At 56.4% G+C, this 16323-nt stretch overlaps 1 protein-coding gene across 21 annotated transcripts in view; it reads right to left on the bottom strand.

Annotated features, from left to right (window-relative positions):
• NECTIN2 (nectin cell adhesion molecule 2) overlaps window positions 1-16173 on the bottom strand; it is a 40871-nt gene extending 24698 nt beyond the window's left edge. For 20 of the 21 annotated variants that reach the window (XR_014804737.1, XR_014804736.1, XR_014804735.1 and 17 more), the window contains exons 1-5: window positions 15887-16173; window positions 5285-5680; window positions 2943-3239; window positions 1566-1683; window positions 1024-1172 (exon numbers count right to left, since the gene is read on the bottom strand). Coding sequence is in view for 8 of the 21 variants with exons in the window: in XM_005653278.3 (XP_005653335.1) it covers window positions 1024-1172; window positions 1566-1683; window positions 2943-3239; window positions 5285-5680; window positions 15887-15977 (1051 nt within the window). In the remaining 13 variants the exon portion in view is untranslated. 21 annotated transcript variants of the gene reach the window in all.
• Window positions 16174-16323: the final 150 nt, after the last annotated feature.

The raw sequence follows: 16323 nt of genomic DNA, 5'->3' as shown, positions 1-16323 counted from the left end.
AGAGGTCTTTGAGTTTCTTTCTCAGAATCTGTGGATCAGGGGCGATGCTTCTGCCTGTGGGACTGCTGCTGTCCCAGGTTCTTGTAGCTTCTAGCTCGTCTGTGTGACAGCGTCTCTGTGCAGGTGGCCAGGAGTGTCAGAGGGCTGAGGGTTGGCCAGTGGTCCATGGCTGTTTCTGAGGGGGCTCCTCCCACCGGCCAAGCCCCCCGACAGTCCCTGCTTCCCTCTAAGCCCATGGGTCTACACGTGTGATTTCTACCCCATTTCCATCAGCATGCACCCGGGCTTGGCTTCATTCTTTTCCTCTCTGGCATATGGACGTTCCCGGGCTAGGGGTCAAATGGGCGTAAGCCACAGCCACAGCAACACTGGATCCAAGCCACATCTGTGACCTACACTGCAGCTCGTGGCAATGCTGGATCCTTAACCCACGGAGTTAGGCTAGGGATGGAACTTGCATCCTCCCGGAGGCTATGTTGCGTTTTTAACCCACTGAGCCACAATGGGAACTCCATCATCATGGAAACTCAGAGAATTTTTGACCCACAGATACCAGCCACCACCTCCAGAAACACAAACATCCCAACACACAAACTGGTTTCTGGATGGTACTGACCAGCGCTCACTGTAAAAAGTCCATTGTTTCGGAGTGTTTGATCCTGCCTCGCTGTCTCACCAATTTCGTCCCTGAGTCTGTGGGTGTGGCTCGTTGGCCGCAGGCGGGGCCAGTGACCCTGGGTCTCTTTCTGAAGACAGTTCCCAGGCCTCTCTACCTTCTAGAAAGCCCCCAGCACAGGCCTCGACCTCCTAACTCCTCTGTCAACACCTAACCTGTCACCCCAATCCATCCAGATGCCACCTAGGGGCGAGAATAAAAGCCACAAGGCACCTCCCCCATCAGCAAGGCGGGTCTGCACCCTCCCTAGGTCGGCGGCGCAGCCTCCCCCAGTGCGTCCACAGAACCCAGGCGGGAGACGCATGTGGGGAGCAGACCCCCTCGTCACACAACACCCCCACGCTTACCTCGAACGAGGACCACTTGCTCGGCATGGCCGGTGCCCACGGCGTTGGTGACCGTGCAGATGAAGGTCGTGTTGAACAGCTTGTCCACTGAGTGGACGATCAGCTTAGGGCCCTGGGCGACTGCTGACGCCGGGAAGACGCCCGAGGTCCTGGAGGGCAGGGGGGCCAAGTGAGAGGGACGGCAAGGTCCATGGGGAGCAGAGGTCGGGTCCCCGCTGCCACAACCCTCAGGAGCCAAAGTCTGTGGACCTGAAACTTACTCCTGGACACCCCAAACTGACAGTTCCCTCCTTCTGGAGGACTCCCGGTCTAGGGCTCTGCTCTCAGGACCCAGGAGTCCCACCCCCGGCCCCGCCTCCCTCAGACCCAGGATCCAGGCCCCCCCAGCCCCTCCTCCTTCAGACCCAGGATCCAGACCCCTGGCCCCTCCTCCCTCAGACCCAGAGTCCAGGGCCCCAGCCCTTCCTCCCTCAGACCCAGGATCCAGGCCCCCTGCCCCTCCTCCCTCAGACCCAGGAGTCTGGGACCAAACAGGAACTCACGTGCTCCAGTCGTAGCCTGTGGGCTCTGGTTTGCTGCGAACGTCACAGTTCAGAGTGGCCTCGCTACGGCCGATGTACCAGTTGTCATCATAGCCAGATATGGAGACCTCAGGGGGGTCTGGAGGAAATAGGGGGACTGGCTCAGAGATGGGGAGAATCCCAAAGTGGGTCATAGGTGAACAGATAGACGGGAATCCCAAAGAAATGGGGTGGGAGTTCCCCTTGTGGCTCAGTGGTAACGAACCCGACTAGTATCCATGAGGACACGGGTTCGAGCCCTGGCCCCACTCAGTGTTGCCGCAAGCTGCAGCTCGGATCTGGCACTGCTTTGGCTGTGGCATAGGCCAGCAGCCACAGCTCTGATGTGACCCCTAGCCTGGGAACCTCCCTATGCCATGGGTGTGGCCCTAAAAAGACAAAAGAAAGAAATGGGGTGGGCTGTCCTCAGGGACGCCACTGAGGGCCATTTCGAGGAAGTTACTGTTCCGTGCAGGTGGCCACTGCAGATAATGCGTGTTATTTGTGACATGCCCAGAGTAGATGAGGAAACTGGTTTAACTGCAGGCATTGTCTGGGGAACTAGTATAGAAAGTGCTGAGCTGGGGTCTGGAGTATGTTTGGACAGTGGCTGGAAGAGCTGCTAAAGCTACTGTTGGGCAGACTCCATGGGGAGAGTGCCAGGGGAGCTCTCTGGGTAATATTAGTGGGTGATGGTGTAGACAGCTTTGGGATGAACTAGCACAGAATGTATTGGAAGGGGTCAGTATTGACGGGTCCAGAGGGGCCAGTGTGATCATATCGGGGTATACAGACCTCTGGAGAGTCAGTATAGACAGTGCCCATGGAGCCAATTTAAACAGTGTGAATGAGGGTGTGTGCATAGACAATACTGGGTTGGGCGGTGTAGACAAGAGTAGCTGATATAGATAGAGAGGAAGCAGGGTCTGCTGGAGGACTGTGGGAGCCAGAAAAAGATTGTCAGGTGCAGCTGTGTGCTGGGAAACTAGCTCTCTGAAAAGAGGGGGCAAAAAAAAAAAAAAAAAAAAAGTAGCCTTGACTGGCAGTGTTTGCCAATTGCCTCGGTGTAAATATTCCCTGCACATCAGGGTATCCGTGGGATCTCACTGGATGTGGAATTGGGACGGACTGTATAAAACAGACCCTTGCAGACCCATTGGGAGTTACCATCAATGCTGGCAGCAAGGGGAGAGTCTAGCGAAGCCAGCATAGACAGTAAGAGGGCAGTGTGTAGACGTTATCCAGGGGAGCCAGTGTAGACCGTGAGAAGGAAGGTAGTGCAAAATGTGACCCAGAGCTGGAGTTCCCGTTGTGGCTCAGCAGAAACGAAGCCGACCAGGAACCATGAGGTAGACTCACAGCGCACAGAGAGGGTCACAGGCAGCAGGACAGGCTCCTTGAAGCTCTCGTGCTCCACTCTGCAGGTGATCTTGACACCATCTGCTCGGCCCAAGGGTACCAAGGTGAAGCGGCTGGTGACGGTGACTGTGCCAGGCACGGGCCCTGACACCTGGCTCTCTCTGGTCTCCCCATCCAAGGGCGAGAGCCAGGAGACTCGGGCGGGGGGCCGGCCACCTGCAGACACACAGCGGGCCACAGGGACGGGCTCCAGGCTGAGGGTGACCTCCTGGGTCTCGGCGTGGTTCTGGGGCTCGGCTGCAGAAAGGAACAAAGCGGGTGGGCGCTCCTTTCCTAGAGTCATTCAACAAACACCTCAGCTGTGACGCTGAACACTTTAGCCTCGATGGGCTGGGTTCAAATCCCAACTTTGCAGTTGTGGAGCTTTGGGCAAATCATTCCCTCTGTCCTTCAGTTTGCTCTTTTGTAAAGGGAGGCGGATGATAATACCCGCCACACGGGATCGTTGTGCGCGTGAAATAAATTGTCATGTACAGCACATTGGACAGTCCTTGACAGTGTGCTAAGCATCAGCCAGTAGAGTTTCTGTTCCGCTCTGCTGGAAAGGCAGAGGCAGGGTCCACTGGCCTGGAAGAGGCTGAGATTTTAAAAAGAAAAGCCAAACCATGGAGTTCCCATCGTGGCTCAGCGCTTAACAAACTGGACTAGCATCCACAAGGACGCAGGTTTGATCTCTGGCCTTGCTCAGTGGGTTAAGGATTCTGCCTGACTGTGGCTATGGCTGGTGGCAACAGCTCCGATTAGACCCCTAGCCTGGGAACCTCCATATGCCGCGGGTGTGGCCCTAAAAAGACAAAAAAAAAAAAAAAAAAAAAAAAAAAAAGCCGAAGCAGAATAATATGGTTTAAAGGTCCAGCTGAGAAGGCCTCCTACTTCTTTTCCTTCAATTAGGTGGTGGTGTCAGAAGTGGGACAAAGGCAGTGGAGAGTCCCCAAGCTGGGAATGTTTTTCCCTTTTCACCCAACCTCCTGGAACACATGGAAAAACGTTAGGCGGGCTAAACCTCAATGAGGGCTGATAATGCCAAAGTGCAGTTACTGGGCTGTGACATGACCAGAGGGTTCCGAGTTCCGACACACCTCCCTAGCTGCCTTCTGGATCTCACTGGGGTATCTCCTGAACTTCCCTCTCCTTTTTTTTTTTCTTTTGTATTTTTAGGGCCAAACCGGAGGCATGCAGAGGTTGCCAGGCTAGGGGTCTAATTGGAGCTATAGCTGCAAGCCTACACCACAGCCACAGCCATGTGGGATCCGAGCCACATCTGGTAGGCACAATCCAAGACGGGCCTCTGCACATCCTCCCTGGGCACCTGTCCTCTGGCAGTGCCAGGCATGGCCACGTGGCCCCTGTAGGGTCTTAGCGACTCATGCTGCCTGAAAAGCTCTGGCTTCCCTTCTCCTTGTCTTGCTCCTCCTCCTTCCCTAGAGTCCTTGCCTCACTTCCTGGCGGGGGAAACTTCCCTGACGTCTGACTCTCCAAGAAAGCGGGAGCTTCGCTGCCCTGTGGTCTTGTAGGTTCTGGGTATATGGGCGGTGCTCTCTATGTATCTCATGAACAGAACAAATGATTGCACAAGAGAGATGTTTCCGAGAAATGAGTGGAGGGAAGCTGTGCTTTATGCAAAACAACCAATGTCCTTGCTCTTCCTCAGAGGTTCCAGGCGTGCCCTGCCTCAGGGCCTTTGCACTTGCCCTTCCCTCTGCCTGAAACACTCTTCCCTGCGGGGCTCCTTCACCTCAGTGGTTTGGTTCAAGGAGCACTGGATTCCCCCTCGCTGAAACTAACCTGCCCTCCTCCAACTTCCAAAGCACCTATAACCACCTGACTCACTCTTATTTTTCTGGCTACTTTTGGGTTTTTTTGGCAGAGCCAGTGGCCTGCAGAAGTTCCTAGGCCTGGGACGGCACCCAGGCCACAGCAGCGACAACGCTGGATCCTTAACCCACTGAGCCACCAGGGAACTCCTTATTTTTCTTATTCATGTTATCTACTCCCTTAACGGGAGTCTGAGTCCTCTTCCCTCGCTGCTTTATCCCGAGAGGCTAAAGTAGCGCCTGGCACAGAGCAGGTACTCAGTATATATGTGCTGAATGCTTGTTGCCGGCTGTGTCACCAACTTGCAGAACAGCGTGTGGCAAACGGTAGGTGCTTCATGCATATCTGCCAATGGACTAAAGACCACCAGGTTGCTATCACCGCTCAAGTGGAGAAACCAGGTAAGACTCTCCTGCCTGGCACCCCTCCCACCTCGCTGCGCCCTGCCCCCTCCTTGTCCTACTCACCTATAACTCTGAGCCAGGTCACCCCCCGACTGGTGCCCTGGGGGAAGGTGGCAAACTCGCAGGTGTAATTGCCCTCGTCCTCCACCGTCAGCCCCCGGAGGGCCAGCGTGGCATCGCGCACCTCCACCTCCGTTCCCGGCCCGGAACCAGTGCTCTGCCCGGGTTTGACGAAGGACAGCCGCTCCTTGCCAGGCTTCGCTCTAGGGAAGCTGGGACCGTACTGAGGGTGGAAGATGGCCACGTTTTGGTTGTCCTCGGGCGTGTCCAGGCGCAGCCAGGTCACCTGTGACACTCGGACTTCAGGTGCTGGGGGCAGCAGGTGGCACGGCAACTCTACGGTGTCCCCCAGGTGGCCCCGCACCTCAGCTGCCACCCGAACTCGCACATCTTGGGCTCCTGGAAGGGAGAGGAGAGAGAAGCTCGGGTCGGAGAAGGATCCAGACACCTCCCAGCCAGGAAGGGCCATCACGGAGCGGGCTCCCCAGGCAAATGCAGGCACCTTTAGGGAGTCCCAATTCCCAAGAGGCCAGCTGGAGAGGGCAGTCTGAGGAAAACTGGGGACATTTGCATCGGGCTAGATTGCACATGATTATGGAATTACTGCGCAGGACGTTAGGCGAGATGGTTCAATTGTGGTTATGCAGTATTCTTTTCTTTTTTCGGCCCTGCTTGCAGCATGCAGAGGTTCCCCAGCCAGAGAATTAAACCCTCACCCCGGCAGAGACAACACCAGATCCTCAACCCGCTGATCCCACCAGGGAGCTCTGAGTGTCCAACTTGTAACATGGATCCGTGCCTGTTCCTTTTTACAGCTGAGTAATACTCCATTGCATGGTGGACCATGTTGTGTTTTATTCATTCACTGATGGACATTTGGGTTGTTTCTACCTTTGGGTGGTTATCGGTTTTTTTTTAATTAGCATTTTTTTTTTTTTTTTTAGAGCCACGCCTGTGGCACATGGAGGTTTCCGTATCGAATCAGAACTGCGGCTAGGGGTCAAGTTGGAGCTGCAGCTGCCGGCCTATCCCACAACCACAGCAACAAGGGATCCAAGCCAAGTCTGTGACCTACACCACAGCTCACGGCAACGCCAGATTCTTAACCCACGGAGTGAGGCCAGGGATGGAACCCGCATCCTCATGGTTCCTAGTTGGATTCGTTTCTGCTGCGCCACAACAGGAACTCCTCCCTTTGGGTGATTATGGGTAAAGCTGCTGTGAACTTTTGTGTACCAGTTTTTGCCTGAACTTATGTCTTTCATGTCTCAGCTTATCTCCTATTTTCTGACTTCGAATAAAAAACTAGAATAAAGATGAATGTTTCTCTGCTGTGCAAGGCAATACAGCATGGCTACTGAGGGCAAAGACTGCCTGAGTTTGAATCCCAGCTCTGCCTCTTATTGGCTGTGTGGTGTCAGGCAGGTCCTGTAACCTCTCTGTGCCTCAAAAGTTCCCTCAGCTATAAAACGAGGGTAACAATTGTCCCCACCTCCAGGGATTGCCCGTAAGGATTAAAGGATGTTTGCAGAGCACTTAGCACAGGGTTCCAGGAAACATGAGATCAGTGCTTGGTGAAGAGACACAGCCCAGTAAGTACAAGGACAAGTAGCCCTTGACATTCGGCCTCGAGGCAAGGCCCGGGTTCAGCTGTCTCTGCCTGAGATGCGAGCTGAGGTGCGTGTGCAGCCCTTGGCCTCCCACTGGAATCTGGGGGACATTAATGGGTGACCCGGGAGGGCCCCTTGTGGTGCAGGGGGATCAGCTGTGTCTTGGGAGTGCTGGGTTGCACGTTCAGTCCCTGGCCCCACACAGTGGGTTAAGGATCTGGCTAGGTTGCGGCTGTGGCTCGGATCTGATCCCTGGCCCGGGAACTCCATGTAACTCGGGGCAGCCAAACAAACACAAAACCAAACAGGTGCTCCAGCAGCCTCAGGAAGGACCCATCCCAGGCACTTCTTGAAAGACGCCATCCACGAAGGCCATGGTGTGACATGTACATCACCCCACAGAACCCCTACGCGTCTCGCAACTCGGACCCAAGGGGCCACCTTGAGAGATGGTGTCAGGTGTGGGACCCCAGAGCACGTGGCTGGGGGCTTCTGGCTGGCTCTGTCCCTGTCCAGGTGGGTGACCTTGTTTCGAGCCTAAATTCTTTCATCTGTGAAATGGGGACGTTTGAGCAGCCCTGTAGGGTCCCTTGGGACAAAGCCATTAAGATGATTTTCTCCAGGGCTGGCAGGACGCGGCAAGCCGAGGCAGCCAGCCACCCCCGCTGCAGGCCAAATCGGCCTCGCGCCCCCCTTGGCCCACATGAGCGCTGTTCCAGAAGCGAATGAGCAGCACAGAAGGGTCTGGAGATGAAAACTCAGAATCCAGACAAAAATCAGGATACGAGGCCCTGGGGGTAACAGTTAGGTGGAGTTGAGGAAGGGCCTCGTATCCTGATTTTTGTCTGGATTTTGAGTTTTTGCCTTTGGATTTTTGTCTTCCCTCAAGGGGCTCCCTCTGGTGCCAGGACCCATACCCACGTGGCCCCCAAAGGCACTGAGTATGGGACAAGGGTTCCCAAAGGTTCTGCCCCTTTCTAGCTGGGAGAGGAGGGAAGAAAAAAAAAAAAAGCCCAGACCAATGTGAGAGGCAGAGAGCAAAGCACGGTAGGGCCGGGGACTTAAGTCTCCTTCTTAGGGCAACTGGGAGCCATTGAGTGTTCTTCAGTTGAAGGACTTGGCAAAAACTGAAGAGACTTGAGGGGAACGTGGAGCTGGGTGGAAATGGCTTATCAGGTAGGCCTGACACTCGCTGGGGAAAAAACAGCAACCCAGACTGTGGAATGAATATCTTGCTCTGATCTGGGCGCAGGCACCACGGGTGTGTCAGGACAGGTCAGGCACCTGTCCTCCAGGGGCTGACACGCCAGCAGGGGAGACAGCACACAGATATTCATCAGGACCCGAAGACTGAAGGGGTGGGGCTGGGGGTGCTAGAAGAACCTGGAGCGGGCTGAGGGGAGGGGTGGCGGGGGAGGGCTTCCTGGAGGAGGAGACCCTTTCCAAGGGAAGCCAAGCTCCAGACTACGGAGCCCTACACCCTGCTCAAGCCCTCTGGGACTTGGATATCCTGTCCTAAGGGAATACTTGCTTTTTTGTTTTTTGGGTTTTTTTTTTTCTTTTTCTTTTTTTTTTTCTTTTTAGGGCCACACCCATGGCATATGGAGGTTCCCAGGCTAGGGGATTTAATCGGAGCTACAGTTGCCAGCTTATGCCACAGGCACAGCAACACAGAATCCGAGCCGCACCTGCGACCTACACCACAGCTCCACAGCTACACCACTGGATCCTTAACCCACTGAGCGAGGCCAGGGATCGAACCTGAGCCCTCATGGATTCCAGTTGGGTTCATTTCCACTGAGCCACAAGGGAACTCCCTAAGGGCGTCCTTGTGATGGCAGATGCCTCTGTCCTGAGGGAGGCTGCCCCCCTGTATCTAGGCCGGCTTCTCAGCCCAGGCAGCTTCAGAGGATTTTTAAAAAACCCACTTTTGGAGTTCCCGTGGTGGCACAGTGGTTAATGAATCCGACTAGGAACCGTGAGGTTGCAGGTTCGGTCCCTGCCCTTGCTCAGTGGGTTAACGATCCGGCGTTGCTGTGAGCTGTGGTGTAGGTTGCAGATGCGGCTCGGATCCCACGTTGCTGTGGCTCTGGTGTAGGCCGGCAGCTATAGCTCCGATTGGACCCCTAGCCTGGGAACCTCCATATGCTGCAGGAGCGGCCCAAGAAATAGCAAAAAGACAAAAAACAAAAAACCCACTTTTAGGAGCTCCCTGGTGGCCTAGTGATTGAGGACTGTCACCACTGTGGTTTGGGTCACTGCTATGGCACAGGTTTGATCCCTGGCCCGGCAACTTCCACATCCCATGGGTCCAGCCAAGCCCCCTTCCCTCCCACTCTCCCCCCAAAAACACTTTTAGTTTCTTGAGGGACCAGCGCCTCAGGAAGTTCGTTCCTCACCAGTACTCTGCCCCACAGGGCCGCCCGCCTCTCTTCTTCCTGATTAGCTGGGCCTCATCCCCTCTCCCCACACCTCACTTTCTCCGCATGGCCCGCTCCCCATCGCACACACCACATCTTCATGACCCTCCTGAGCCCTCAAAGGGCAGAAATTCTTTGCCTTGTCTTTTTTTTTTTTAATTTTTTTTGGTCTTTTTGTCCTTTTTTTAGGGCTGCACCTGCAGCATATATATGGAGGTTCCCAGGCTAGGGGTCAAATCAGAGCTGCAGCCACCAGCCTATGTCACAGCCACAGCAATGCGGAATCTTTAGCCCACTGAGCAATGCCAGGGATCAAACCCGCATCCTCACGGAGACTACATCGGGTCCTTAACCCACTGAGCCACAGTGGGAACTCCTCTTGGCCTTGTCTTGTTCACAGCTCTGCAACATGGACTGGGTCCAAGAAAATGCCTAATATTTATGGAATGAATAGGGTCCTGAAACCCATGGCTATACAATCCCTTTTCTAAGTTTCTCATTCTGAATGAATGGATAAGGTGGTTCAGCTCTCCGTTTTTGTTTTTGTTTTTTAGTTATTTCTGTCTCAGCAAAAACTTCGGGATGGAAGCTTCAAAGTCATCCCTGACTCCTCTCTTGCCCCATGTGCAATCTGTCCGGAAACCCTGTCAGTTCCACGTGCAAAATATATCTGCAAGCAGGCCAGGTCTGACCCCTGCATTGCCTGTATCCTGGCCCAAGCCAGTGGCCTCTCTCCCCTGGGTCATCTCCCACCCCTGCCCCAGGAATCTGTTCCCACACACAGCCTAAGAAGTTACAACAGATCGGGTCCCTTTTCTCTCTGCTCAGATCCCTCCTGTGGCTCACCCCTCACTCAGAAAAAGAGCTCAATCTTTTTTTTTTTTTTTGTCTTTTCGAGGGCCACACCCACTGGATATGCAGGTTCCCAGGCTAGGGGTTGAATCGCAGCTGTAGCTGCCGGCCTATACCACAGCCACAGCAACACCAGATCCGAGCCACGTCGGCGCCCTACACCACAGTTCACGGCAACGCCGGATCCTTAACCCACTGAGCGAGGCCAGGGATCGAACCCAAAACTTCACGGTTCCTAGTCAGATTCGTTAACCACTGAGCCACGAAGGGAACTCCAAAGAGCTCAGACTTTACAGCAGCCCACAAAGCCCTGCGTGATCTGTGTCCATCCTCCTTCTGACCTCATTTCTCACCCTCTTCCCTTGGGGTCTCACCTCAAGCCACACCAGCCACCTCACAGTTCCTCAGACACGCCAGGTGAGTCCCACCCCAGGGCCTTTGCACTTGCTGTTCTTTCGCCCAGGAACGCTCCTCCCCCACAGGTCCCACGGCTCCCTCCCTCATTCTCTTGGGGTCTTTACCCTGACCACAATAAGGATGAGAACAGCAACTTCCTTGATCCTGCTTCATCTTCCTCATGGCACCTGGTATACCCTCCCTGCTGGAATAACAGGGCCGGGGGCAGAGATCTTTTTCTAGTCACTGCTGTATCCCCAGAGCCTAGAACAGCACCTGGTACCCTGTAGGAGCTCCATGAATGTGTTGACTGAATGAATAAGGTGAAGATGGGGAATCAACAGGGCACTGGATCACACAGGCTGAGGCCGAGTTAGAGTTTGGGCTTTTTCCTGAGGGCACTGGGGAGCCATGGAGAGTTATGGGGAGAGAGAGGTTTGTGCTTTAGAACGAGTCCTCAGAATGAAGTGGCGTGGGGCTCAGAGGTCAGGGCAGTGGAGATGAGGAAATAACGATTGGACGCACATTCAGAAGTTGGAAGGGTTGGAGTTCCCATTGAGGCTCAGTGGAAACAAGCCAGGTTAGTACCCAGGACGATGTGGGTTCCAGCCCTGGCCTCGATCAGTGGGTTAAGGATCCAGCATTGCCATGAGCTGTGGTGTAGATGGCAGATGTGGCTCGGATCTGGTGTTGCTGTGGCTGTGGCACAGGCCAGCGGCAGCTACAGCTCTAATTTGATCCCTAGCCTGGGAACCTCCATATACGGTATGTGTGGCCCTAAAAAGACAAAAAAAAAAAAAAAAGAAAAAAAAAGAAAAGTTGGAATGGTTGGACCGTGGAGGCTGACAGGGTGAGGGGACGGGGTGTGGGGTCATGCCCAGATGTTTTGCATTTCAGGCAGAGGTTGCAGAAATGAAGCCAGGAGGATGGTTGGCCTGGAGTTTGGAACCTCATGTCCAGCAGGCTGCTGGGTGTGTGCCTGTGCCCTGACCTTGGCCGAGCCATGGCTAGCACCACAGTGGGGGAGCGTGTAGCCTTGGGAACACCGGCCTCCTTTAGCTTCCCTTGGCAAGCCAGGCAGGTGACGGCTTCACTAGATGTCAGCTGGGTCCCCAGACACACTTCCTCTCTCAGTGGGGGCGGGGGTGGGGGCTGGTGCTGCCCAGGGCATTGTGTGAGCCTAGGAGAAACCTTTGGCGGGAAACTGAGACGCAGAGCCTGAGACCCTGAGATCTGGGGAGGGGAAGTCAGGGCCGAGGGGAAAGGGCTGGGGGCCCAGACTCCTGGGTTCCGGACCTCTCCCCATGGATGCAGCACACTCCCGCGGGCCCTTAAAGGCCAGCGTGCTAGGGGCGCTGGCCCCAGCTGCTGCCTCAGCCACCTTGTTAATTAATTAATTGCATTAATCACAGTGCCCGCCCCCACAGCGGACATCCGGGAGCCAGGATATGGGGCTGTCGGCCTGAGCCTGCATTTCTGCACCTGCCTCCCCCAGCCTGCCTGGGGGGGGAGCCAGGATATGGGGCTGTCGGCCTGAGCCTGCATTTCTGCACCTGCCCTCCCCCAGCCTGCCTGGGGGGGGGCGGTTGCTGGTCGTCACTCAGCTCAGGGGAGGGCGCCAACCTCCTCTCCCTTGTCTGAGACTTGGCTGCCTTTCTGCAGGGACCTGACCACCCTGAAGGCCTCCCCTGGGGGGGTCTGACACTTCTTGGGGTAAATCTCAGCCGCTCAGTCCGAACCCCTCCCCCACCATTCTGCCCAGGCCAGAGCGGACCCCCAAGTACAAGCACGTCCGTCTCTGGGCCTCTGGCCTCCTCCTGCTGCAAGTGCTGTTTCTCTGATCTCTGTGTCTCTCTCTGCCTCTGCTTCTTAGGGTCTCAACTTCTAAGGCCTCTGCCTTTGTGTCTCAGAGTCTCCACCACTTTTACCTGTATCTCCCAGGGGCTCCAGCTCTCTGCTCTCAGTGTCTGTCTCTTTCTCTAACAGCCTTTTTTTTTTTTTTTTTTGCTTTTTAGGGCCGCACCCACGGCATGTGGAGGTTCCTAGGCTAGGGGGCAAATCAGAGGTACAGCTGCCAGCCTACCCTACACCACAGCCACCGCAACACCAGACCCTTAACCCACTGAGCAAGCCCAGGGATCGAACCCGCATCTTCATGATACTGGTTGGATTCATTTCTGCTGTGCCACACGGGAACTCCCTAATAGCCTTATTGAGATCTAATTCCCACACCATACGATTCGCCCATTTAAAGTGTGCAGTTCAATTGGGCTTTTAATAAATTCATAGCATCCACCACCACAAACAATTTCAGAACATTTTCATCAGCCCCCAAGGATCCCAGCTGTTCTCAAAGTCTCTTCTGTCTCTGCTGTCTGTCTGATGGCTGGGTCTTCCCGGGTCTGGGTCTCCTAGTCTCTGGAATCTGGCTCCCTGCAGACTCCTGGGGTCTCTAATCTCTTCAGGCTTCTGGGTTCCATTCCTCAGAGTCTCTGTTCCTCGGTGTCTCTGACCCTTGCTCTCTCTGCCTCCTGGGTCCCCCCCTCTCTGCATGTCTCTCTGCACCTCCAGCCTCCTTTCTCTTTGCGGGGCCATCTCACTGGGTCCCTTCCTCTCCTCCCCCTCTTGCTCCATTTCTTAGCATCGCTGGGACATTAAAAATGTAACAGTGTCCCTGGTAGGGGCGGGGGAGCTGGCTGGCGCGCCCAACTCCCAGTCCCTCCCATGTCCAGCACTCCCTGCGGCCCCCACACACTGCTGGCCTTGAGGCTCGCCTGTGCCCTGACCTCCCTGGGTCATGGCCTCACCATCACTGACGGCTGGGGTTCTTTGGGCTCCCCAACTTTCACCAAATCCTCGGCTCTCTATTTATGCTGTTCCTGTCTTCATCCTGATAGCCATCCAGCTCCTTTCCCCCTGCCTTTCTCTGTCCCATCCTAGTGTCTCTCCAACCCATCCCTGTAGCTGTATGTCATTCCATCCCTCGGTTCCATTCCTGTGTCTCTGACCACGACTCCAAATTTTTTCTGACGTCCTCCCTCTTTTGGCTTCTGCCCCCATCCCTGTAGCTCTAGCCTCTCCCTGTATCCTTCTCCCCCTTCTCCTCCCAACCCCGCTCCCCAGGATGCGAGCAGACACCCCCCCCCCCGTTCCCCCGGTTCTCCCCAGTCCAGTCCTCCTTCCCTAACAAGAAGAGACAGCAGGCAGCGGTCCCCTCTCCTTCCATCCCCCTCCACTACCATGGGGCTGCCTGGCTGACAGGGATGAGCAGTGAAAGCTGGGAGGACTGGGGAGGGGAGCTGGCCCAGTAAGAAGCCCAGGTGGTGCCCCCTCATTCCTGGGGGCCAAGGAGGGGGCAGGCGGAGGCGCTGGGGACAGGGAGACAGAGACGGATGGAAAGGAGACAGTGAGGGCGAGAAAGGAGGAGAGAAAGAGCTTGGAGAGAGATTAGAGAGCCAGAGGAGCTGAGAGGGAGAGGGTGAGAGACAGAGAGAGGAAGAAGGGGGGGAGTGAGGGAAGGAGCAGAGGGAGAGAGAGGAGAGGGAGGGAGAAAGGGAGGGGAGAGAGAGCAGAGAGCAAAAGCACTAGGATGGAGGGTCAGGAAAGGGGAAGACCTCCCCATCAAGTGCCACCCCTAAATCCTCCCAATGGCCTTGCAGGAAAGAACTATGATATCTGCTGTGCTAAGGAGGAAATGGAGGCTCAGGGCCGCTTGCTGAAGCCCTCGGGAGGAGGGGGGCGGGGGGAGTGGTGCTGTTCTCAAAGTCTCTTCTGTGTCTCTGCCATCTGAAGGCTGGGTCCTCCTGGGTCTGGAGGATCCTGGGAAAGGCTCTCAAGTCTGCAGGTGGCTGTGGATCCTGGGAAAGCGGTTTGCCCTTTCTAAGACTCTGTTCCCTCCTCTGCAAAATGGGAACAGGAACTGAACCTGTCTCCTGGGGGTGATCCGGCGCCTTCCACAAGACCACGCACCGAGTCCCCACCGGGTGCAAGGGGGGAGGGGTGGATTCTGAGCATTCTCCTAGAGGTGGCGGGGTCTGACTTTATCTCCCTATCTCCCACACAAGAGGGAGAGGCAGGTGATGGAAGCGGCAGTCCCTGACTCCAGGTGGAATCTGGGAGACAGTTCAGAGACCTGCTGGGAAAAAAGACCAGAGGCAAGACCAGAACTTCCCCAAGTTGCCTCCGCACTTTCTGGTAAACCTTTGGGAAACTCCAGTACACTAAGTTTCTAGCTGGGAATAAACAGCCCAGTCACCTGCAAGGGGCGGGGCCGGAGCCTCCTTCACCTGTTTCCTCCCAGCCCCTCCCTCTCCTAGGTCTGCGCCCCTCCCCTCTGGGAGGTGGAGGGAACAGGAGGGGGCTAGAGCGGAGGGAGAGAGAGGGGGGATTAGGGCGGCGTCTCCTCCCGTCCACCCCCCGCAGCGGCTCCGAGGACAAAGGCACGACTACAGGAAAGATAAGGTCCCGAAACCGGGAGTCTGGAACCGGGAGCCAGGAGAGCCCCCGCCCGGCCCGGCCCGGCCCCGCCCGGCCCGGCCCGGCTCGCCCAAAGTGAAACCCGGAAAACTTCCCTAGGGGCCTCCCCGCCGACGGCTCACAAGGAACGGGAAGGGTCCCGGCCGGCGGGACTCGGCCTCCTTAGTCTACCTGAAACACAGCCCACCGAGCCTCCAGTTTCCAGGCAGGGCCTCAGGCCCTGCATTTTATCTAGTACCCGAGTCGGGATTCCTGCCCACATGTGTATCTGCATCTCACGAGACATTCCAATGCCCCACAATTAAATCTGGAGCCCAGGAGACAGGGCGTTTGCCCTCCCCTTCTCCCAATTCTGTCTGGCACCGAGCAGACAGAGCCCTCGGCTCACCACACGGAACTCCTAAGTTTGAGCCCTTCCTGCCCTCAACTCTACCAGGACCCCGGCGTCCGTAGCCCCTAGCCTTCACACTACCTGGCACCCAAGAGACAGAGCTCTCACCCTCTAATTTTTCTGAGGCCCAGGAGTCAGCCCCAGTCCCTGGTTTTCTGGGGCCCGGGAGTCAGAGCCTCGGGAATCCTGAGGCCCGGGATTGGAGCCCTCAGGCCCTTCCCCAGGTCGCCCGAATTGTCATTCTTGGCCCTCCAAGAGGCCCAAAGTGCTAGTTCCCCGCCCCTCTCGAGGACCTCGGCATCTGGCTCCCTGCCCTCAATTCTCCCCAGGCCTCAGACTCCCAACTCCAGGAGAAGGAAAGATTGGGGGGGGGGGGTCTCGATTCATCATCTCGACCCTCTGCTGGGGTGGGGAAGGGGAGGGGTTCTCGCGCGCCAGGGAGGCGTCTGCGGTTTCTCACGGGTTTCCCGGAGCAGTAGTAGCAGCAACGGCAGTAGCGGCAGCGTCGGCGGCGACAATCTTGACGGCGGGAGGGCTGCGGCCCGGGCCATGGGGGGCCCGGGGAGGGGGACCGGGACCGGGCGGGGGCCTGAGGGCCACTCTGCGAGCGCCAATCGGTTGAGAGGACGACCAGGTGCCTGGGTGGCTCTGGCTCCCGGCCGGTTCCTGCCGCGCTCTCTTCTCCCGGCTTGGCTCTCGCTGCCTGGCTCTTCCAGCTCGTTGCCCCCCGGTTCCTAGCTTCTTTCTGGCTTCGGACTCGCTGACGTCACAGGATCCACCCCTTTCCTCCCCCCAAGAGCCGACCCGATCCCAGGCTCCGGCCACGCCCCCTCATGCTGTTCTGACCCGCCCCCTCCTGGGAGGCCCTGTCCGCGCCTCCCCAGGATTCAACGCCCG

Source organism: Sus scrofa, chromosome 6 (genome assembly GCF_054392235.1).
Source record: "Sus scrofa isolate SSC_HxYL_T2T_F1_AM1 chromosome 6, Sscrofa_HxYL_maternal_Yorkshire_Landrace_v2.0, whole genome shotgun sequence".
NCBI classification, from domain to species: domain Eukaryota; kingdom Metazoa; phylum Chordata; class Mammalia; order Artiodactyla; family Suidae; genus Sus; species Sus scrofa.
Note: the sequence above shows the minus strand (reverse complement) of the source record. Positions and strands in the feature narration are given on the sequence as shown.